Source organism: Cupressus sempervirens, chromosome 3 (assembly GCF_028749045.1).
Source record: "Cupressus sempervirens isolate cs-2001-9-10 chromosome 3, ASM2874904v1, whole genome shotgun sequence".
In the NCBI taxonomy this organism is placed as follows: domain Eukaryota; kingdom Viridiplantae; phylum Streptophyta; class Pinopsida; order Cupressales; family Cupressaceae; genus Cupressus; species Cupressus sempervirens.
In genome coordinates, this window is record NC_143120.1 from 628456734 (window position 1) to 628474261 (window position 17528).

General features: G+C 37.1%; 1 protein-coding gene across 1 annotated transcript in view; it reads right to left on the reverse strand.

Moving 5' to 3' along the window:
* Positions 1-17528, reverse strand: part of LOC149568256 (DNAse I-like superfamily protein) — a 200121-nt gene that overhangs the window by 51121 nt on the left and 131472 nt on the right. Inside the window, exon 6 of the mRNA XM_089821244.1 lies at positions 8520-8581. Within this exon, the coding sequence (XP_089677370.1) occupies positions 8520-8581 (62 nt within the window). The remainder of the gene's footprint in view (positions 1-8519; positions 8582-17528) is intronic.

The following is a 17528-nucleotide window of genomic DNA, read 5'->3' on the forward strand; positions in this document are numbered from 1 at the left end:
TGACACTTGACATCAATCCCAAAACATTGAACTCAAAAATGATATAATTGTTTGGATATGCTGAGCATTTTCTTTGTTTGCTTTGTTTTTCTTTATCATATCTCCTCGAGCAACTCAATGATGTCATCTTCGACTAGAGAAGCAATGACTGGGGGCATGATCTTTTTCTTTGCTTTCTATTTGCGGTTTAGTTCCAATAAGTTAATCTATTCCTATAAAAGGGGTGTCCACTATAAGAGCCTCCATCTCATATTGGATGGCCGTGTGTACTTCGACTCTTTTTATACGAATACGTCAATACCGTTGGTTCTTCTCCTTGTTTGTTGGAGTGAAATCTTCATGCTACAGTAAATACTGATACTCATCCTGCTAAGTGAACGTACAGGTCACTGCGAGTATATCTAGCACACTTCTGTGTCAGGTTACGAATGCAAGGGTCGTTGCGAACAGAATGAATACTGAATACTTACCATAAGAGGGATCTCCCGTGTGTTTGGTGTGCCTGTCATGCAAGCAACATTCAGGTCATCCTACCATTTATGCTCTGATGCTTATGTTAACTTGCTATATTAAAAGGGACAAATGTTCTGGTCATTCTGGCTTCTTGTGCCTCGAATGCTTACATTCAATCCCGACAAACCAATAACGTATGTTATATTCATATTTCCATGATTGCAATGTCAGCGGGAATTGTATGACCTACGAGCTTTATTCTATATCCAGTGATGATTAAATATTGAGGCTTGGTAACCAGACCTAGGGTTGCATTTAACATAATCTTGCATTACATTCTTCACTTGCATAAGCACGCAATTTGATGGTCATTCTGTTCCTACCCTTTGTGATGAAGGATTGGGGGCATCTCCATATATATCAGGTTCCTCCATGGCTGCACAAGCGTTTGGTCCGTTGATTCGCGCTCCTCAATGGAATACCTGTCACTGTCAAGCAAAAACACGCAACACTACGTGAGATGTCAGTCCATACATATGCATTCTATCCAAGTACAACATACATCTCATGTACATCAAAGTAAAGCAAAAACAGACAATGACATGTACATAGGGATACTCGGCTCAAGATCTCGTATATATATATCAAAAGAATGGGTCAGTACAAAAATGGGCGCTACTCGAGCGCAATCGATCAAAAATAATACATGTGGTGCTGGCACACCAGTCTATACATAGCCAGGGATCAAAATCAGAGATCAAGCACAGAGCGTCTAACTTTGTCCCGCACCCTAGCCTCCAGGAGGAGCAGGAGCAGCAAGTGGCGGAGGTGGCGGTGGCATATCTGGTTTGACAGGAGGTCGTGCGCCTGCAAACTCTCGGGCATACTAAGAAAAGTGTTGAACCTGAAGTGTCTCATTAGGTACTGCACTCGTATATGCCGCATAATAGTACGTTGCTCGAGCTGACTGGAAGCGGATCTCATCCTGCGACAGCTCTAATCTTCGCTCCGCAGTCTCTGCATGCTCTCTCTCTCGGTCTGTCTCCCACTGTCTCTCCATCAGCTGCGCATCCCGGACTGCTACTGAAATCTGCAGGTCCCCCAACTGCTGAGAGGCCTGACGGATCCGCTCTCGGTACCGTCGTACCGTGTCCTACACCCCAATTGCCGGACTGATCTGGCATATCCTCATCTAGCATCTCTGGTGCCTGCCACTGTGGAGGTGCCTGCAGCTGTGGTGGCACATGGAGCCTCCTGCTATGGGGCCTCCTCCTCTGTCCTCTGCCTGCGGTGTCGACTCTGTCTGGTCCCACTACCCCCGACACCTAGGTCTGATCCCATCTGACGTGGGGGAATCGGCATCTGCTATACCCGGTGACGGACCCATGGCTACTGCTGTGGCTAACCTGCCGACTGTGTTTGTGCCTACTGCTGTTGGGGCACCTGCCTTTGTCCCTCCCCTGCCATCCCAACTGAATCTGTAAAATGTGTGAACGGATGGTTGTTCAAAAATGACTGATATGCAGGCGTCATCCCGGCATCAACTACCTCTGGCAGGTAGTTCCACTACACTACAACTAGGCTACGAATATCTATCATGGACCGCCCTAGATCCATCTGTGTTGGCCATCCCCGCTCAACATCCTTCTGCACCCTGGCATAGGCGCAAAACTCAGGAGAAATGTCTTGTGGTCGGTCATATTGCCGCCACATTCGTGAGTTCACGAATCTCTCCATGACAGATGTCATCCTGCCCGCCAGAGGTCGAGAATTGAACATCCATGGTAACTCTCTGGGGGCATCATCCCAGTCCTCTGTCTCTCGCCAGGGTCGCCATACAACAGACACCAGGTCATCAAGACATATCCTCCATTGCTCTGTCTTACCCAGGTGGACCTGGGTAATATGCCCTCGATATCTGCATATACACGACTCCATGGGCTCTCTGGCATCCTCAAAAATCGGCCTACATACGGGAAGATGCTCCCAGGCCCTAATCTGCAACACATATACTATAGCTGCCATGGTCTTCTTCTCGTGGAAGACGACCTCATGCATCTCATGGAAAAGGTGAGCCAACATGCACTGACCCCACCCAAAGATCTCAAGTGCCTCCAACATCCTGCGAAGCATGGCACCCCACCCACACTCCAAACCATGTTGTCCTCTATCAGGACATAAGAAGCAGCTCAAAAATATAGCCAACATGAATGCCAGCCTGTGTGTCGGTCCATAGATGTGCATCAGCTCATCCCAGCTGATGGCCCTGCCCCTCGGTAGCTCTCTCTCAAAAACAATGGATAGTGCCTCTGTCCCTGCTCGAGGCACTATATCATAGACGACCCGGGCACCGTGAAATGGGATCCTCAGGATCCTCCATATATCCTCTGGGGTGATCGTCATCTCACCCATCGGCAAATGAAATGTGTTCGTCTCCGAATGGAAACGCTCTACCAATGCAGTGAGAAGGCCGTGATTCACCATCACGGCCGGAATCCGGCATAGTGAAGACAAACCCAATCGCGCAATGTGTGCCCGATCAGCGTCATCAAGACTTCGCAATAACTCCCATATGGTGGGTAATGGGATCTGAATGCAACGTCACCAAAGACCTCTTGCACGCACAACAAGAAGCGACACACGAAACAATCAGTATCAAGTCGAAATGATGCATCAAAACAAATTGAAATGCAAATTTTGAGCACGAAAATAAAACTTTTAAACATGACCGTCACAGGATTTCGCGTGAAACTCGTGAAATCTCGCGCGAAGTTCTCCCAGTTTCGTGCGAAAACATTCTTTCTTCGCGCGAAGAATCACGTCATCTCGCGAGAAAATAGTTGTCCGCGCAAGAAAAGAGCAGTTCGCGCGAGAAACGAATCGCCTCACGAAAAGAATCTCATTCTTCGCGCGAAACCTAATGCTTCCCGCGTGAAGCTCCTCCCGCCGCGCGAATAGAAACAGCACACCCTATTCCTTCGCGCGAAAAGAGATAGGTCTCGCGCGAAGACCGATTGAACAATACTAAAACATGCTAAAAAGTGCAATAAATGACACCGAAATACGTGAAAGTGAAAGTACGAAGGAAGGGAATCGATGACTCACTGATGGTCCATAGTCTGTTGGCCGGTTGTGTCATCTAGAGCGCTCAAATCAATGATATCTCACGTTCACTGCCATGTCTCTCTCAGAGCTCAAATCAATACAAGACAAAAGCACAAATGAATTGAAAATGACCCCTCAGGCCCTTATATAGCTGTTGACCAAATTTTTCAAAGTGCTCGGATTTGCGCGAAAATCACACCCCTGGCTAATTTGACCATTCTGAATCCATTTTTGAGATCGAATTCGAAATCTGACACACGTAAGAGCCTCAAAAATGCGTTTTAAAATTTTTGAGACCAATGCGATCGAACGCTTGTGCAGCCCAAATCTTTTTGATACTCTGTGATTCTTGGAATCCTTTCAGCTTTACATTCTTCATGTTTTCACAACTCATTTTGAAAAAGTCAACTCAAGTCAACTGTGGCTAAATCTGGTCAACTTTTGCTCAAACTTGGTCTTTCAAACCTCGCCATCATAACAACTCTGAATTTTCTTTAGATCGTTCTGATCTCTTCTCTTTTCTTCAGATCGTTCTGAATCTCTTCTACATTCTGCTAATTCTCAGATTTCTTCTGTATCTATTGCTATACTGCTTCACATCTATTTCTGGTGTGTCATCTTTCGATTTCGCTCCCGAGGGGGCAAGATGATTACATCATTGAATACTTATTGCTCGGGGCATCTCGTTCCTATCTTATGTTCTCATCATTCGGGGCATCTCACCACTAGGGGCATATTGGTTCCCTTTTTTTTCTTTTTCTTTTTTGGCATCTTTGTCATCTATTTCATTTTGTCATCAATTTTGATTACAGGTATCGGGACAATCTAAACCCTAATTCCTGAGGATCAAGCCTCGTTCTGGGGATGGTTCTATGACTTATAATTCGGTCTCGCTATCTACTTTCAATCTCGGGTATCTAGGTGTTCTATCTGGATCCTTGAAGGTTATGCTCTGTTCTGGAGATAATTTTCTAAATGCTTTCAATCTGTTTTCAATCTCGGGTATCTAGGTGTTCTATCTGGATCCTTGAAGGTTAAGCTTCGTTCTAGAGATAATCTTCTAAATGCTTTCAATCTCGGGTATTTAGGTGTTCTATCTGGATCCTTGAGGGTTAAGCTCCGTTCTGGAGATAATCTTCTAAATGCTTTCAATCTCGGGTATCTAGGTGTTCTATCTGGATCCTTGAAGGTTAAGCTCCGTTCTAGAGATAATCTTCTAAATGCTTTCAATCTCAGGTATCTAGGTGTTCTATCTGGATCCTTCAAGGTTATGCTCTGTTCTGGAGATAGTCTTCTAAATGCTATCACTCTCAAGTATCTAGATGTGTTGTCTGGATCCTTAAAGGTTAAACTTCGTTCTGAAGAAACTTTTTAAATGCTTATCAATTTTAGGTATCTAGACGTTCTGTCTGAATCCTTAAAGATCACGCTCTGTTCTGGAGATAGTCTTTTAAAATGCTATCAATCTTAGGTATCTAAGTGCTCTACTTGGATTCCTTAGGATTAAGCTCTGTTCTAGAGATGGTCCTTAAAAGCTTATCAATTGGTCTCCGTGTCATCAACTTCAGAACCAATCTCATCTTCACATCACGCTTTCTGATTTTTCTTTGAATTGAACGTGCTATTCGCACATTCATTCAAAGAGGGGAAAAATATAATACCCCAAAATTGGCTCATTGCCATGATACCAATTCTGGTCTATTTATGATCAATCTTAAGTCCTATGTCACTAGGCAAATTCTTATTCTGCTACTCGCTACTTGACTTAATTGTCAGATGCAGAAAACCCTAATCTGCATTCATCATGCTTATTATTTAATTCCTATAGTATTTACTCATATTAGTCACATTAAACCTATTGATTAATATTTAATTTAATTATTAAGTATTTATACTTTAATTCAATTAAGTTATATCCTAAGGCTAATGTACTATGGAAATAAATTTATTTAATTTAATAAATATGCCTATTTTAATTAATTAAACGAAATTATTTAATTAAATGGAGAACTTACTTCTAATTAATTAAACAAAGTTATTTAATTAAATGGGAAGTCATTCCTAATTAATTAAATGAAGTTATTTAATTAAATAAGAAAAATGCCTCTAATTAATTAAATAGAATTATTTAATTAAATGAAAAAGGTAATTATGAGAGCATATCTCATTTTATTAAATTAAATATCTCTCCAAAATCTCTCTTCAGTTCCAAAAAGGAAATTCCCAGTTCACTGCTGATCAAATTAGAAGTGACCCAGATCACTTGCTTTTACACTGAAGTCTATCTGAGTTGACTAACTCTTACACTCAGATCTGAGCTAGTCAACTCCCTTTGATTTGGGAATCTTCCTTTATGACTGAACTTCATCTTCAATCCTAACCGTTGATTGAAATCAATCTCAACCGTTGATGGATTCTAGGAAAGTCTATTTAAGAGACCCTCATTTCCTCATTACAGAGGTTGAATTTTCATAGTATTGAATTGGTGTCAAATTGAGCACTCACCTTATTTTCTAAATTTCCACATTGCTATCATTTTTAGATTCTCACGTAGCTTAATAATGCATACATTTAGCTTAATGTCTTTTATTTCTTAGATTATTTGTTTGCACTTCATTTAGAGTAAATTTGCATTCATCTAAATTACTTGCATATCATACAGATTAATCGTATTTAAATCCTTCATTCTTAGAGGGTCTGGTTGCTTAACACCTCAAATCTGAGGATATCTAACAAGCAATTCCCTTTAGATAGAAGGCAACGGGTCACTTTGCCGGCTGATTTTCGAATGAACAATCCGATATTCATTCCGGGATGAATTCGCAAATAAGGACCATGTTGAAATGTGTGTGTTAGCAGAGCCCACATTTCACAAGTACAAGATGAAGATCCATAAGACATCAAATCATATATGTATGTGAGATGAGGATCCATGAAATATATGTCTATCAGTATCAATAAACAAAATGAAAAAACAAAGCTCTAGCTCAAGCTTCATCATCTTCCTCTGACTTTTCCGTTCTTTTGCAATTCACAAAGGTGATTTTGGCTAATTTTTGCATGAATCGGCGATTCATGCAATGAAATCGCTGATCCGGTTCACCAATTCAAAAAAAATCAAGAACCATGAGTTGAATCACCAAATCGGCAAGCCGATTCAGGTGATTCTCATTACTATGATATGAGTTTCCTTGTTCAAGAGAGATGGAAATTTGGTGATTTGTTTGTTTGGAATACAAAGTATTCAATTCTGTATGTTTAAGTGGTCATAAAACTCACATCAATAGTACCATTTCCACATATATCCATAGGGGAGAGGGTTTTTTTTTTAAACCGGCAGTTCCTAGAGAAAAATGAACTTTTCACTGTAGGAACACTATGTATATGCACAAAGCCACAAACCAAAATGAAAAAAATATATAACCAAACTAGAGAGTCCACTTCAAAAAAAGTTTATAAATGTAAGCAAAGGTTTTTTAAAAACAAACAAAAACAAAAAAATCCTACCTCTTTTGTTAAAATCTCTCTTCAATGTGCTTAAGAAGTTCTCAAAACTTGAAACCCCATAATAGCAAAGAAACCAACTTAAATCATGAAACAATCAGTCTTCAACTCTCCATGTTGGCAGGGAAAAACAAAAGTTCAGCAATAAAGACAAAAAGTATGGTTTTTCATTCACAAATGCATAAAAGAAATAGGTTTCACCTTTTCAGAGTATTTTGTGGTCAAAATTAAGTTGAGGGATCAAGTTGACCTTTTTAGGCAAAAACAGAAGTATAAAGAGTTCCAAAAAAATTTAAAAAATCTCAAAGTCACCATGGGTTTTGTCGCTGGCAACAAAATTTGCCCTGGCTGCAGCAAGGCTAGACCCTATTTGAGCCCTCAAGATACTAAACCCAGTGCAAGCAGGACCAAGACCTGGTGAATCAAAGGGAGGACCTAGTACCTTAGAAAATTTATTGTGATGATTTTCAAATACAATCATCATAAGTTCTTAATAGTTATTAACAGCTAGCACTATATTCACTATCCACCTTCACATGATAATGCCATTTTGTGATCCATATGTATTCAACAATCAAATTTAATAGAAAACATTTCGTCCTGGTTTTTAGACTCATTTGATATATTTTGCCAAAAAAAGTGTTTTTATAAGAAGTTTTAGTACTTTTTGTTGTCAACCTTTTGGCAAGTCCAAAAATTTGGTCTTACTAAGTATTCTCCAAGTTTGAGTATGTGAACGATGATTGATTCTGCCACACAAGCTATTAGAGCAACTTCTCTGCCTAGATATTATGGCTTGCCCACAAACATAATTGCTCATATCTAACAACCTTTAAATATAGGACCAGTCACATTTTGAAGATGAGATGCTGGGATCAATGCTTATAATTCTTTTGTAGACTACCATATACCTTCACTAGAAGACACTGCCAAAGTCTACGAGAAATTCATAAAAAACTACAATATAGCAGGCAATAGAAAGAAAAAATATCTTCAAAATCTAAGTGGACCATTTCAAATGGATCTCCCAATCAAATATTAAGAGAAAATTTCTACACTAAAATGGAAATCAATGGTGATTTCTCTTTGCACGAATAAATAAGACTATTGATTTGGTTTCATAGTTATGTTTTCAACTTCACCTATTAGTGGGCATAGAAGATCATGGTAACCAGTCCATTTTTTACCACCACGGATAGGTGGCTCATAAATCTTGTATGAGAGTACTTTCAATCAAGTAGCTGAATATTTTCTTTGAGCAAGTCCCATTTAGTTTAGCTGAGTTATTCTAAATTTTTCTTTAGCATTTAGAAATTTGCTCTACTTGATCTCCTTTCAAATTTTTATGAAAAATTGAATGCCCTTCACATGAATGTGAACAAATTATTAAAATGGAAACAAGAAGGAAATGAACAGAAAAGAAAGCATTTCAATCTGCAAGTAAAATGATAACTTACTGTAACAATATAGTTGAGAAACGCCGCCTTTCTCCAACTGTGAATCCTGGTTGCCCACAATCCTATATTTAAGCATAGACAAAGACATCAAATCTGATCATGTAAAGCATACTGACATTAGCTTGTTTACAGATAAAACAATATGATGCAAAGACGTAATTGATTAAACTACAAATTTGAGGTAGCTGGAACTCATAACTATAATTAAAAAATTCCAAGATATAGAAAATCTAAGATATGTGGGTTGTGTAAGAACAACAGAACAACTCAGATCAATGGCTATGAAGGCCAAGGAATAGCAAGCATCCACCCACCAAAAGACAAAGTCCAAATGAGCAATAACAAAAACTGAGATTTTGAGAAAGAAGCACCTTCATGGTCAGTACCAAAACAAGAAAACATAGATTTCCAGCATCATGGATAAGGATGGTGACTACTAACAAGTAGTTCTTTCTAAGAGGGAAGAACACGAGAACCAGATTTACTGTGTTTCTTAAAGGAGACCATGACAACAAAGGCCTCAATATCACTGTATGTTTACTGATCGTCATATTTTTTAATCCTTATTGGGGTACTCAAGCGTATCCCCCTACTCTCCAAAACCATAGCCATATCAACAAGAATGGAAACTAATGCCACAATCATAGGAAAGTAATTTCCAACTATACAATCAGCTCTTATCAAGCTGGCAGTGGCAACCTCCTAATCAACCATGGCAACAATCTTGACAAGCACCACAACTGTGGCAAACCCAACAACCTAGCCTATGTTGTCCTTAGCATAGCCTTCTTCACAACCCCCCCCCCCCCCCCCAAGCACATCAAATACCCACTGAATTTGTACTGAGCCCTAACATTAAGCAAGTTCAACATGTCAAAAATAATGAAGTGTGAAGGTATACGGAAATAATTAGGATAACACAATCTGAGGAAAAAAACAAAAATGCAAACCATCAACAAATCAAAGACACCCCCATAAGATAATGGAAGTCGCAAAAGAAGCTCTCCCACCTACAACTCCTTCCATATAAAGAAGCTGAAAACATGTGTCGAAATACTATTGTTCTTGATTATTATAGATGTTCTATTTTACAGAAAAGTAGTCAAGGAGTTGTGTCTTAGGGGAAAAGAATGAGAAACAAGATCCATTGACTTTCAAGATAGATGGATACCATGCTAATCATTTGCTTGGTAATGTAACCCCAACCAATATTCCAAGTCACAGAATTTTGTTAGTATTCGAGAGTCATCTACTCACTAGAACTACTATGACTATAGTTACAAAACTGTAATGATTCCTTTTTATAAACCTGACCTATTATCATAATAGTTTCCAATTATGGCTATTTGTGTTATGGAATCATTAAACACATCATAATCAATTGAATTTATTTATTTTATTTTATTTGTTATACAAAAAATTCCATTACTTTCTCTAATACTAAGGTCATTCTCAAATGGTAGATTTACTGTGTAACAGTCGCATGAAATAGACTACATGCAACATCCCTCAAGGGCTAACCCTAGTATTGGGATAATTTGCGACATGCCTGAAATTCCTAAGAATAGAGTATTTGTATTTTCAAATTATAAAGATATATCTCAAATTATATTAAATTTGTCTTTAATTGAAGATTTTACAAATTTGGATAGACAAGCAGATTAGAGTGAGTGACTCCCATCAAAATTGCAATCGCCAAACTAAGGAGGGTCTTGCACCTCCGAAACAAGAATGGAAACTACACAATAAATTGATAACATCACAATGTTTCCCTACAATGCTAACCACCTCCTTATACAAGACTCCAACAAGTATTCAGAAGGTTACAATAGGCCAACAAAATTTATAGTTAAATCCTAATAGAAATATCACAATTTAAATTGCTATGGAAAATATCGCCTACTTTTAATTGCTAGTTAAAATTTTATACTTTTATTTTATAATTAAATTAATAATTATAGTGTCGATGTGAGTTTTGTTCCACTAAAACATGCAAAATTGAATACGTAGTATTTTGAGATGGAACACCAAATCTCTAACTCTCTCTTGAATAAGGATGCTCATATGTTAAACAATATAAATGGCTTGTGTGATCAAATGAGGCAACCCCAAGGTTCCTTCTTTATAGTGCGCTTTCACTAATTTTTATGATGTAATTTGTTGGTTATCAACTTATCACAAAGGGACTTATGTTGTTCATTCAATGGTCATCAACTTGACTTTAACTACTCCCAACAAACTAAAATACAAGGGTTTGGAGAGTCTTGTTGGGTGGATATTTTGCAACCGACAATTTTGGGTAAAAATCCAGTCGCAAAATAGGATGACCAACCACCGCGTGTGAGACAAAGTCTCTCCTACCTTAAAGATAAGGCTCCCCCTTCTCACCATTCCTTGGATCAACTCAAGGTAAGCAAGAAGTCGAGAGATTTTATAAAATGGGTGTTACCAATATCCTTTCTTCTTAACTTTCAAGAAAGAATCCACTTACTCGTGGAGCAAGTAATGGGCAAGATGAATCTCTAACTACACTTCTATCAAGAGCTTGAAACAGTGATACCGATAAACCTTCACTAACTCAAAAGCTAGCTATAAATGTACCGGCTTGGCTCTAAGTCCGGTCGTACTTCTATATGAAAAGCTTTACAATTAAGGCACAAAGACTCCTAAAAGTAAGAATACTTAATTATTTTACGAATTAAGAAAGAAGTATAAACTACAAACAAAGCTTCTAGCTATATATTTCCACAACCGCTCCCAGTCAAAGCTTCAGCACCGATTGCTTCTTAAATCACTATGCTCTTTTATTGAACACACAATAATAACATGAATCAAGAAAATAGGCACAAATTACAGTCAAAGCTTCTAATTTGCTCTATCACAATTGCTTCCACTCAAAGCTTTGAATCCAATTGCTTCTTTTATTCACTTTTCTCCCAACTTTGTACTACACAATCAAAGTTATGCTTGCACAAATGTGATAGAGCTTTCTTGCATACAACAAAAGATGATTTTTACAATGAGGGGGCACTCCTTTATATAGGCACAGGAGTTGAGAGAAAGGTGGAGGAAAAAGTGGGAGCAACTCAACAACTTTGACCTAGTCTAACTACAAGAGAAAATATAGGGTTACATGCAACTCGCATTAGATCTTTTACATACACATGTAACTCGCATTACATGTAATTACACATCTTCATGTAATACATCCTCTTCAATTACAAACCTGAAAGAAGAAGAAAGAAGACGGAAGAGAATTGAAAAAATCCTAGGGATTGTCCTAAAAGGCCTTGTACTTGGTGATGCTATCCCAGATTATAACAAGATTGCAAGTTCTTGTACTTTGTACCGCTGCATTCACTTTGATAACCATAGCGTTGCGTCTTTTGATAACCTCTAACTGTGATGAATTGTCCATTGTCATGTGGAAACTTGATGTGATCCAGCTTTTCCCGCTCAAGTTATCATGAATTCTCCTTTGTAGATCAGCACAAACTGGAGTCTTTGACACTTTGAAAACCTTCTTGACGATGTCCGCATATAAACTCGTAAAAGCTTTCCATCAGCACTTTTACTTCTTTTTTTTTAAGTAAATTGCTTGGCGCATGGGAATGCGTGCAAATGAAGATTGCCGATTTCCAAAATGTGACTTAAGCTTTCAAGATGTCATTGCATGGAAAATGGATTACATGTAAATGCAACATGTAACAAGGGATGGAAGCATGAGATGGAATGCAAAGGCAGATGGAAGACGCACTTTATATGAAAATGTGAATGGAGGATGAGGCACAAAGCATGGAAAGATGCGGAAACATGTATTTGCTCATGGAGGAGCGAATGCATATGGAGGGATGGAAATGGAAAATGGGATTACATGCATGTGCGGATGGTGAATGAGATGAAAAACATGTAATCGCATTTGTTGGATGAGATGTGAAGAATTGTAGCATGGAAAATGGAAGTGGAATGTGATAATGCTTTTGCATAAAATGGGAAGTGGATTGAAGTGAAACGTGCTCAAGTTCTTGGGAAAGAACTTGCAATTTCTTCCAAAATGGTGAAAAAACCAAAATGCAAACAAGCAAAACACAAAAACAAGCACAAAACAAACACATGCCTTTGGCAAAAGACTCAGACATGTCAAGATGCAATGCACTTCAACATGCAATTTCAAATTTGGAGTTTGGGAAAATTCCAAAAGTGTGAAAATGAGAGTTTTCATCATTTTTAAAGGCAAAATGCACTTTTCATGGCATATATATGGACAAATGTGCAATTTCACGCTAAAATATGCATGGAAATAGCAAGATAAGCATGAATTGATAAGCAAGTTTGAAAATGTCCACTTGCTTGGAGGCTAAAGAGCCAAAATAGCAAGTTTTATAGACTTGAAAACCAATTCTCCCTCAAATTCGGACTTTTAAACAACTTTTTGACTTTTTCCGCACTTGCATTTAACAAAAATTAATGAGCAATGAAGGGTCGAATCTAACATGAAAGTGCCAAATATATGGTCTCCACAGACAATATCATGCATTTAAAACTCAAAAAAATCCCTCTTGATCAAAAGTATGTGCTGGAAATGCATTTTTTTGAGTTTTTTGAAAAAAAACATGACTTTTTTATGCAAAAATCTGGGCCGTTTTTGCAAAAACGTGGCCAAAAAATGCATATTTTTTAGTCATTTTTGACTTGGAAATGCAAAAACAACTTCCTCAAATGTATATACATGGATCAAAATGCAAAAACGTGAATCCAAAATACAAAAAGTGGATAAAAACCCCAATTTTCTGGGTGTTTTTAAGTTAAAACGTGATTCATAAAAGGCATGAAACAAAAACGTTTTGGCTTGTAAACACCAAAATATGTATCAATATGTAATGCAATCCCAAAAAGAAGCCAAATTGATTTGCTTTGAAGTCAAAACATGGAGCAAAAATGGATTTATTTGCTGATTTCTCCAAAAACGTGCCTTAGATGGGAGCTTGGAAAAATGTTTTTTAGCAAGATAAATCCATTTTTGATGTTAGAAAATCCATTGCCAAGCAAAAACGACTCTATTGGAGAAAATCTCATGCAAAACCATCAAGTAAATCTGTCACAATCTCCAAAATCGGGTTCTTGGAGGGCAAAGACATGTTCTTCTTCAAAATCGGACTTTTTGGAGGTCATTGCACATATTAAAACATGTTTTTGGTTAAAATCGGACCTTTTTGGGTCAATTGCATGTTTTAAAATGTGTAAGTCATCAAAATCGGACCTTTTGGGTGTTATTACATATTTTAAGTTACATCTCACATTTTAGATGCAAAGACATAAAAACTTACCTTTTGATGCAATGACATCAAAAAGATCCACTTACATGATAATCTTTTGATGTAATGACATCAAAAAGGTCCACTTTTGTTGGATTTTACATGTAATGACACATAAAATGTCCACTTTTGATGACTACAAGTGATTTGATTTAGCACATGTTAATTTAAATTCATTAAAATATTACTTAAGTGGGACATAAATTATATTTACATATCATAATAACAATATAACATGTAAATATCATTTAAAAAGTAATATTTACTAGAGCATTTGATTTAAATGCTAAAAACTAAATTGAACTATATAGTTAATATAGTCACTTAAGTGAAAAATCAAAAAGTAACTCAACTTGAAAATATAACATAAAGTGCACTATAGTTACTCTAAGAAAACTGAAAAGATAAAGTAACTTAAAAACATAACATAAAGTGATTTTAAGTTATATTTTTCAAAAAGTGAATGTCAAATTAGAAATATAACCTGATATTTTTAATTCGTGCTATTGCATCGAAAAGGTCCATTTCTTGGGCACTAAAATGGCCATGTCTCTTGATTGACAACTCTTATTGACCTCTAGGTTAGACCGAATCGAAGGGAAAAACGAAAGGCTTGACATGAGCAAAACCAAAGGATTAAAAACAAGCAAACACAAACTCAAAAGCAAAGAAAAGGACGATGAAGGCCTCAAAAATCAAGCATAGGCTCGACAAATAGAAAAATGAAAAAAACTTGACGAAAGCCTTCACTAAAAGATTCATTATATCAATCGGTGTCATTTGATTGACCAATATAAACTAATTAAATAATGAAATAAGCTTAAAGAAATATGAAACTAATTTGAAAAAGTTTTGTACTGTTACCTGCATTTTGTGGTGACAAAATGCAGGACAACAAGTCTACTCCACTCCAAGAATAGAAGAAAATGTAAATGTCCTTGTGACTCTACTAGACTTAGTTTAGTCAACATCAACCAAGCTAGTGCAATCTCCTAAGACAACTGTAAGATGTTCAGACTATCACAATTCCATTAACACCATACAATGATGAATATCAATGTGTAACAATTAATCGAAGTCAAGCTTGTGATTTTATGTCATTCGACCATGCAAGGGATACTTACAATTAGCAGGCAGCTAGTGGTTAATTAGTTTAAGCGAGCTCACCAAAGATGCGTCCAAAATATCTTCTATTCAACTAAACACTACTTTTAATCAACATTAAAAGAAATCCTACTCTAAGTGAGGAACTATAGAAATCATGCAATACTCCAAAGAAACTCAAATAATTCACCATGAAGACTGTTGGCTAAAACATTTATAAGACACTTTGACAACAACTTACAAAGTTCATAACTTTAGGCAACCTTAATGAGCTTTATCTCTCCTCTCAATAATAGGGGAGACTCCCTTGTTACCTTATGTGGCTCAATAAGGACTTAATTGGAATTCACAAAAAAAAGGTGGTACTCACTATCAATTCTTCTTCCTTTTGGAACGATTTACAAATATTTTTTGAAGCACCAAAATAAAGTTGCACCAAAAAGAGCTTATTGCTAGAGTAATATCGATAGCCTTCTGGTTGATGTAAAAGCAATCAGGAGTATAACAATTTTCTTCCAAATGAAGCAGTTATAAATACTCAAAGTTTAGGCAGTTGTGTCCAAAAGATAAACTATCAATTTTAGTATACAATATAGCTCAAAGTCCTTAGTTGTATACCCAGGGTCACTTGGTTCTTCATATCTCAAAGCCACTATAAACTATCTCAGTGTTGCTATTGTAACACAAAGTCTACGAGATATGCAAATCAAGCACTAGTGAAATTATGAAAGCAGGAATAATATTATCCAATGAACTCAAGATTGAATTACTTATGTAACATAAGAGTTCACGAGCAGCTCACAAGCTCCCTAATGCAAACTTTGAACTAACTTGCTTCTTTTATTCACATTGAAGCTATTTGGACTATATAAAACCAACTTTTCACCTTAAACGAATTTCAACTTAGTCTACTTTCATAACATTAAAAAATGGTTTTTACAATGAAGCTCGCTCCTATATATAGGTGAGGAGATAAGACAAAAAGATGGGAGAAACCCAACAAACTTGGACATATTCTATAACTAACTTTTCCTTATTCAAACTGCAAGTCCTAATGCACTTGACCTACAATTTGATTGCATGCAATAACTTTATAGATGAGAAGGCAACTTGCAAATAAAAAATGGGTTTTCATTTACATGTGTCAAGAAGAAAAAGAACAATTGCTCCAAGAAAGAATAGAAAATGTGTTAAGAGTCACAAAACACTTCAGGATCTCCTTCAGAGATTGTCCATGAAAGTCTTAAATTAGCAAGTGAATTCACGTATTGCTTTAGGATATGGTAAACCTGTAAGGTGAGCCACAATAGTGATTTTAATGAATGTATGTACACACTTGGAAATAACTTTCTTTCTTTCTTCAAGTATAGCCTGAAGATGATCCACCAAAAATTTTAAACTGGCAAGCTTGTTCAAGGAACTTGGAGTAAAATTATCCGCCTCAAGCTCTGGGTGGAGATTTAATGAGAGCTCTGAAACCACAATGTCCTCTAAGATTAGCTCCCAGTTCTCATTTATCAGCTTGCATGATAGTTCCTCAAACCTTTTGTTAATTACACACTCCTTTTCTTCACAAGTCTCAATAGCCACCGCCGTATTTGTCACTAACCCCTTGATCACCTAACCTTTATTTACCATTAATTCTTGATATTCAATGTACATTTCCCAAGAGGAAATTCCCCCGATTTCACATAACACACCCCAATCAACTTTTGAAAACTTGTTCCAAGCTTCTTCATCCTTTCTTAAAGCTTTTTGATCTCGATTGAAAGCTATAACGACTTCATTCAACTTGGATGTAGTGATCTATCACAAGTCAGCACCCTAAAGGCCTTCATTACCAATTGTGTCCCTTGAGTAACCATCTAACCAACCTAACCATCTATGACCTTTTTGTTTTTATCCGACCTTTTCTACTTGTTTGATAGAATCCTCTAAGATGGAAGAAGCAATAGAATTAAACTGCTTTGATCTTCTAGTGATCTTTTGGATCACCACTAGTAATTGAGCCTTCTCATCCTTCAGCTAATTCTTCTTGGTCAATAGTTGATCATAACTGCCATGGAGCCTTGCGCATCACTTTTAAGTCCAGCATGCATTTGCTTCCCCAATTCCACTCCCATGATCTTGTAGTTAGATGCTTGCAATTTATTCTGTGGTTTGTCAACAATAGACAAAATGAAAATTCCACAAGGATATCTTCTTTAGTCACTAGAGAATCCATAACACAATCTTTCAAGCTAGAACTTTTCACATCTGGAGCTATGTACGTGAGGATAAAGAACAAACAAGTTTGGGGACAAGAAAATTTGAAGGAAAAAGGATGGGATAGACTTCCAAAATGAGGCCAATGAGGAATTTTGGGATTTTTGATACGCACTACAGGGAGATAAAACATACACATTTGGACTCAGAAATGGGAAGTTCAAATTGCAAGCACATATACATATCGTAGAGGATAGCTTTTACTTGTAATTGGGATTCAAAAACCCGATTATATGTATATTTTAGAAGTGCTCTCATCTGCATTCAGGTTTGAAAATCCTGAGTGCGGATAGGGAAAAACACCCAACTGTTTATTTTGAAAATG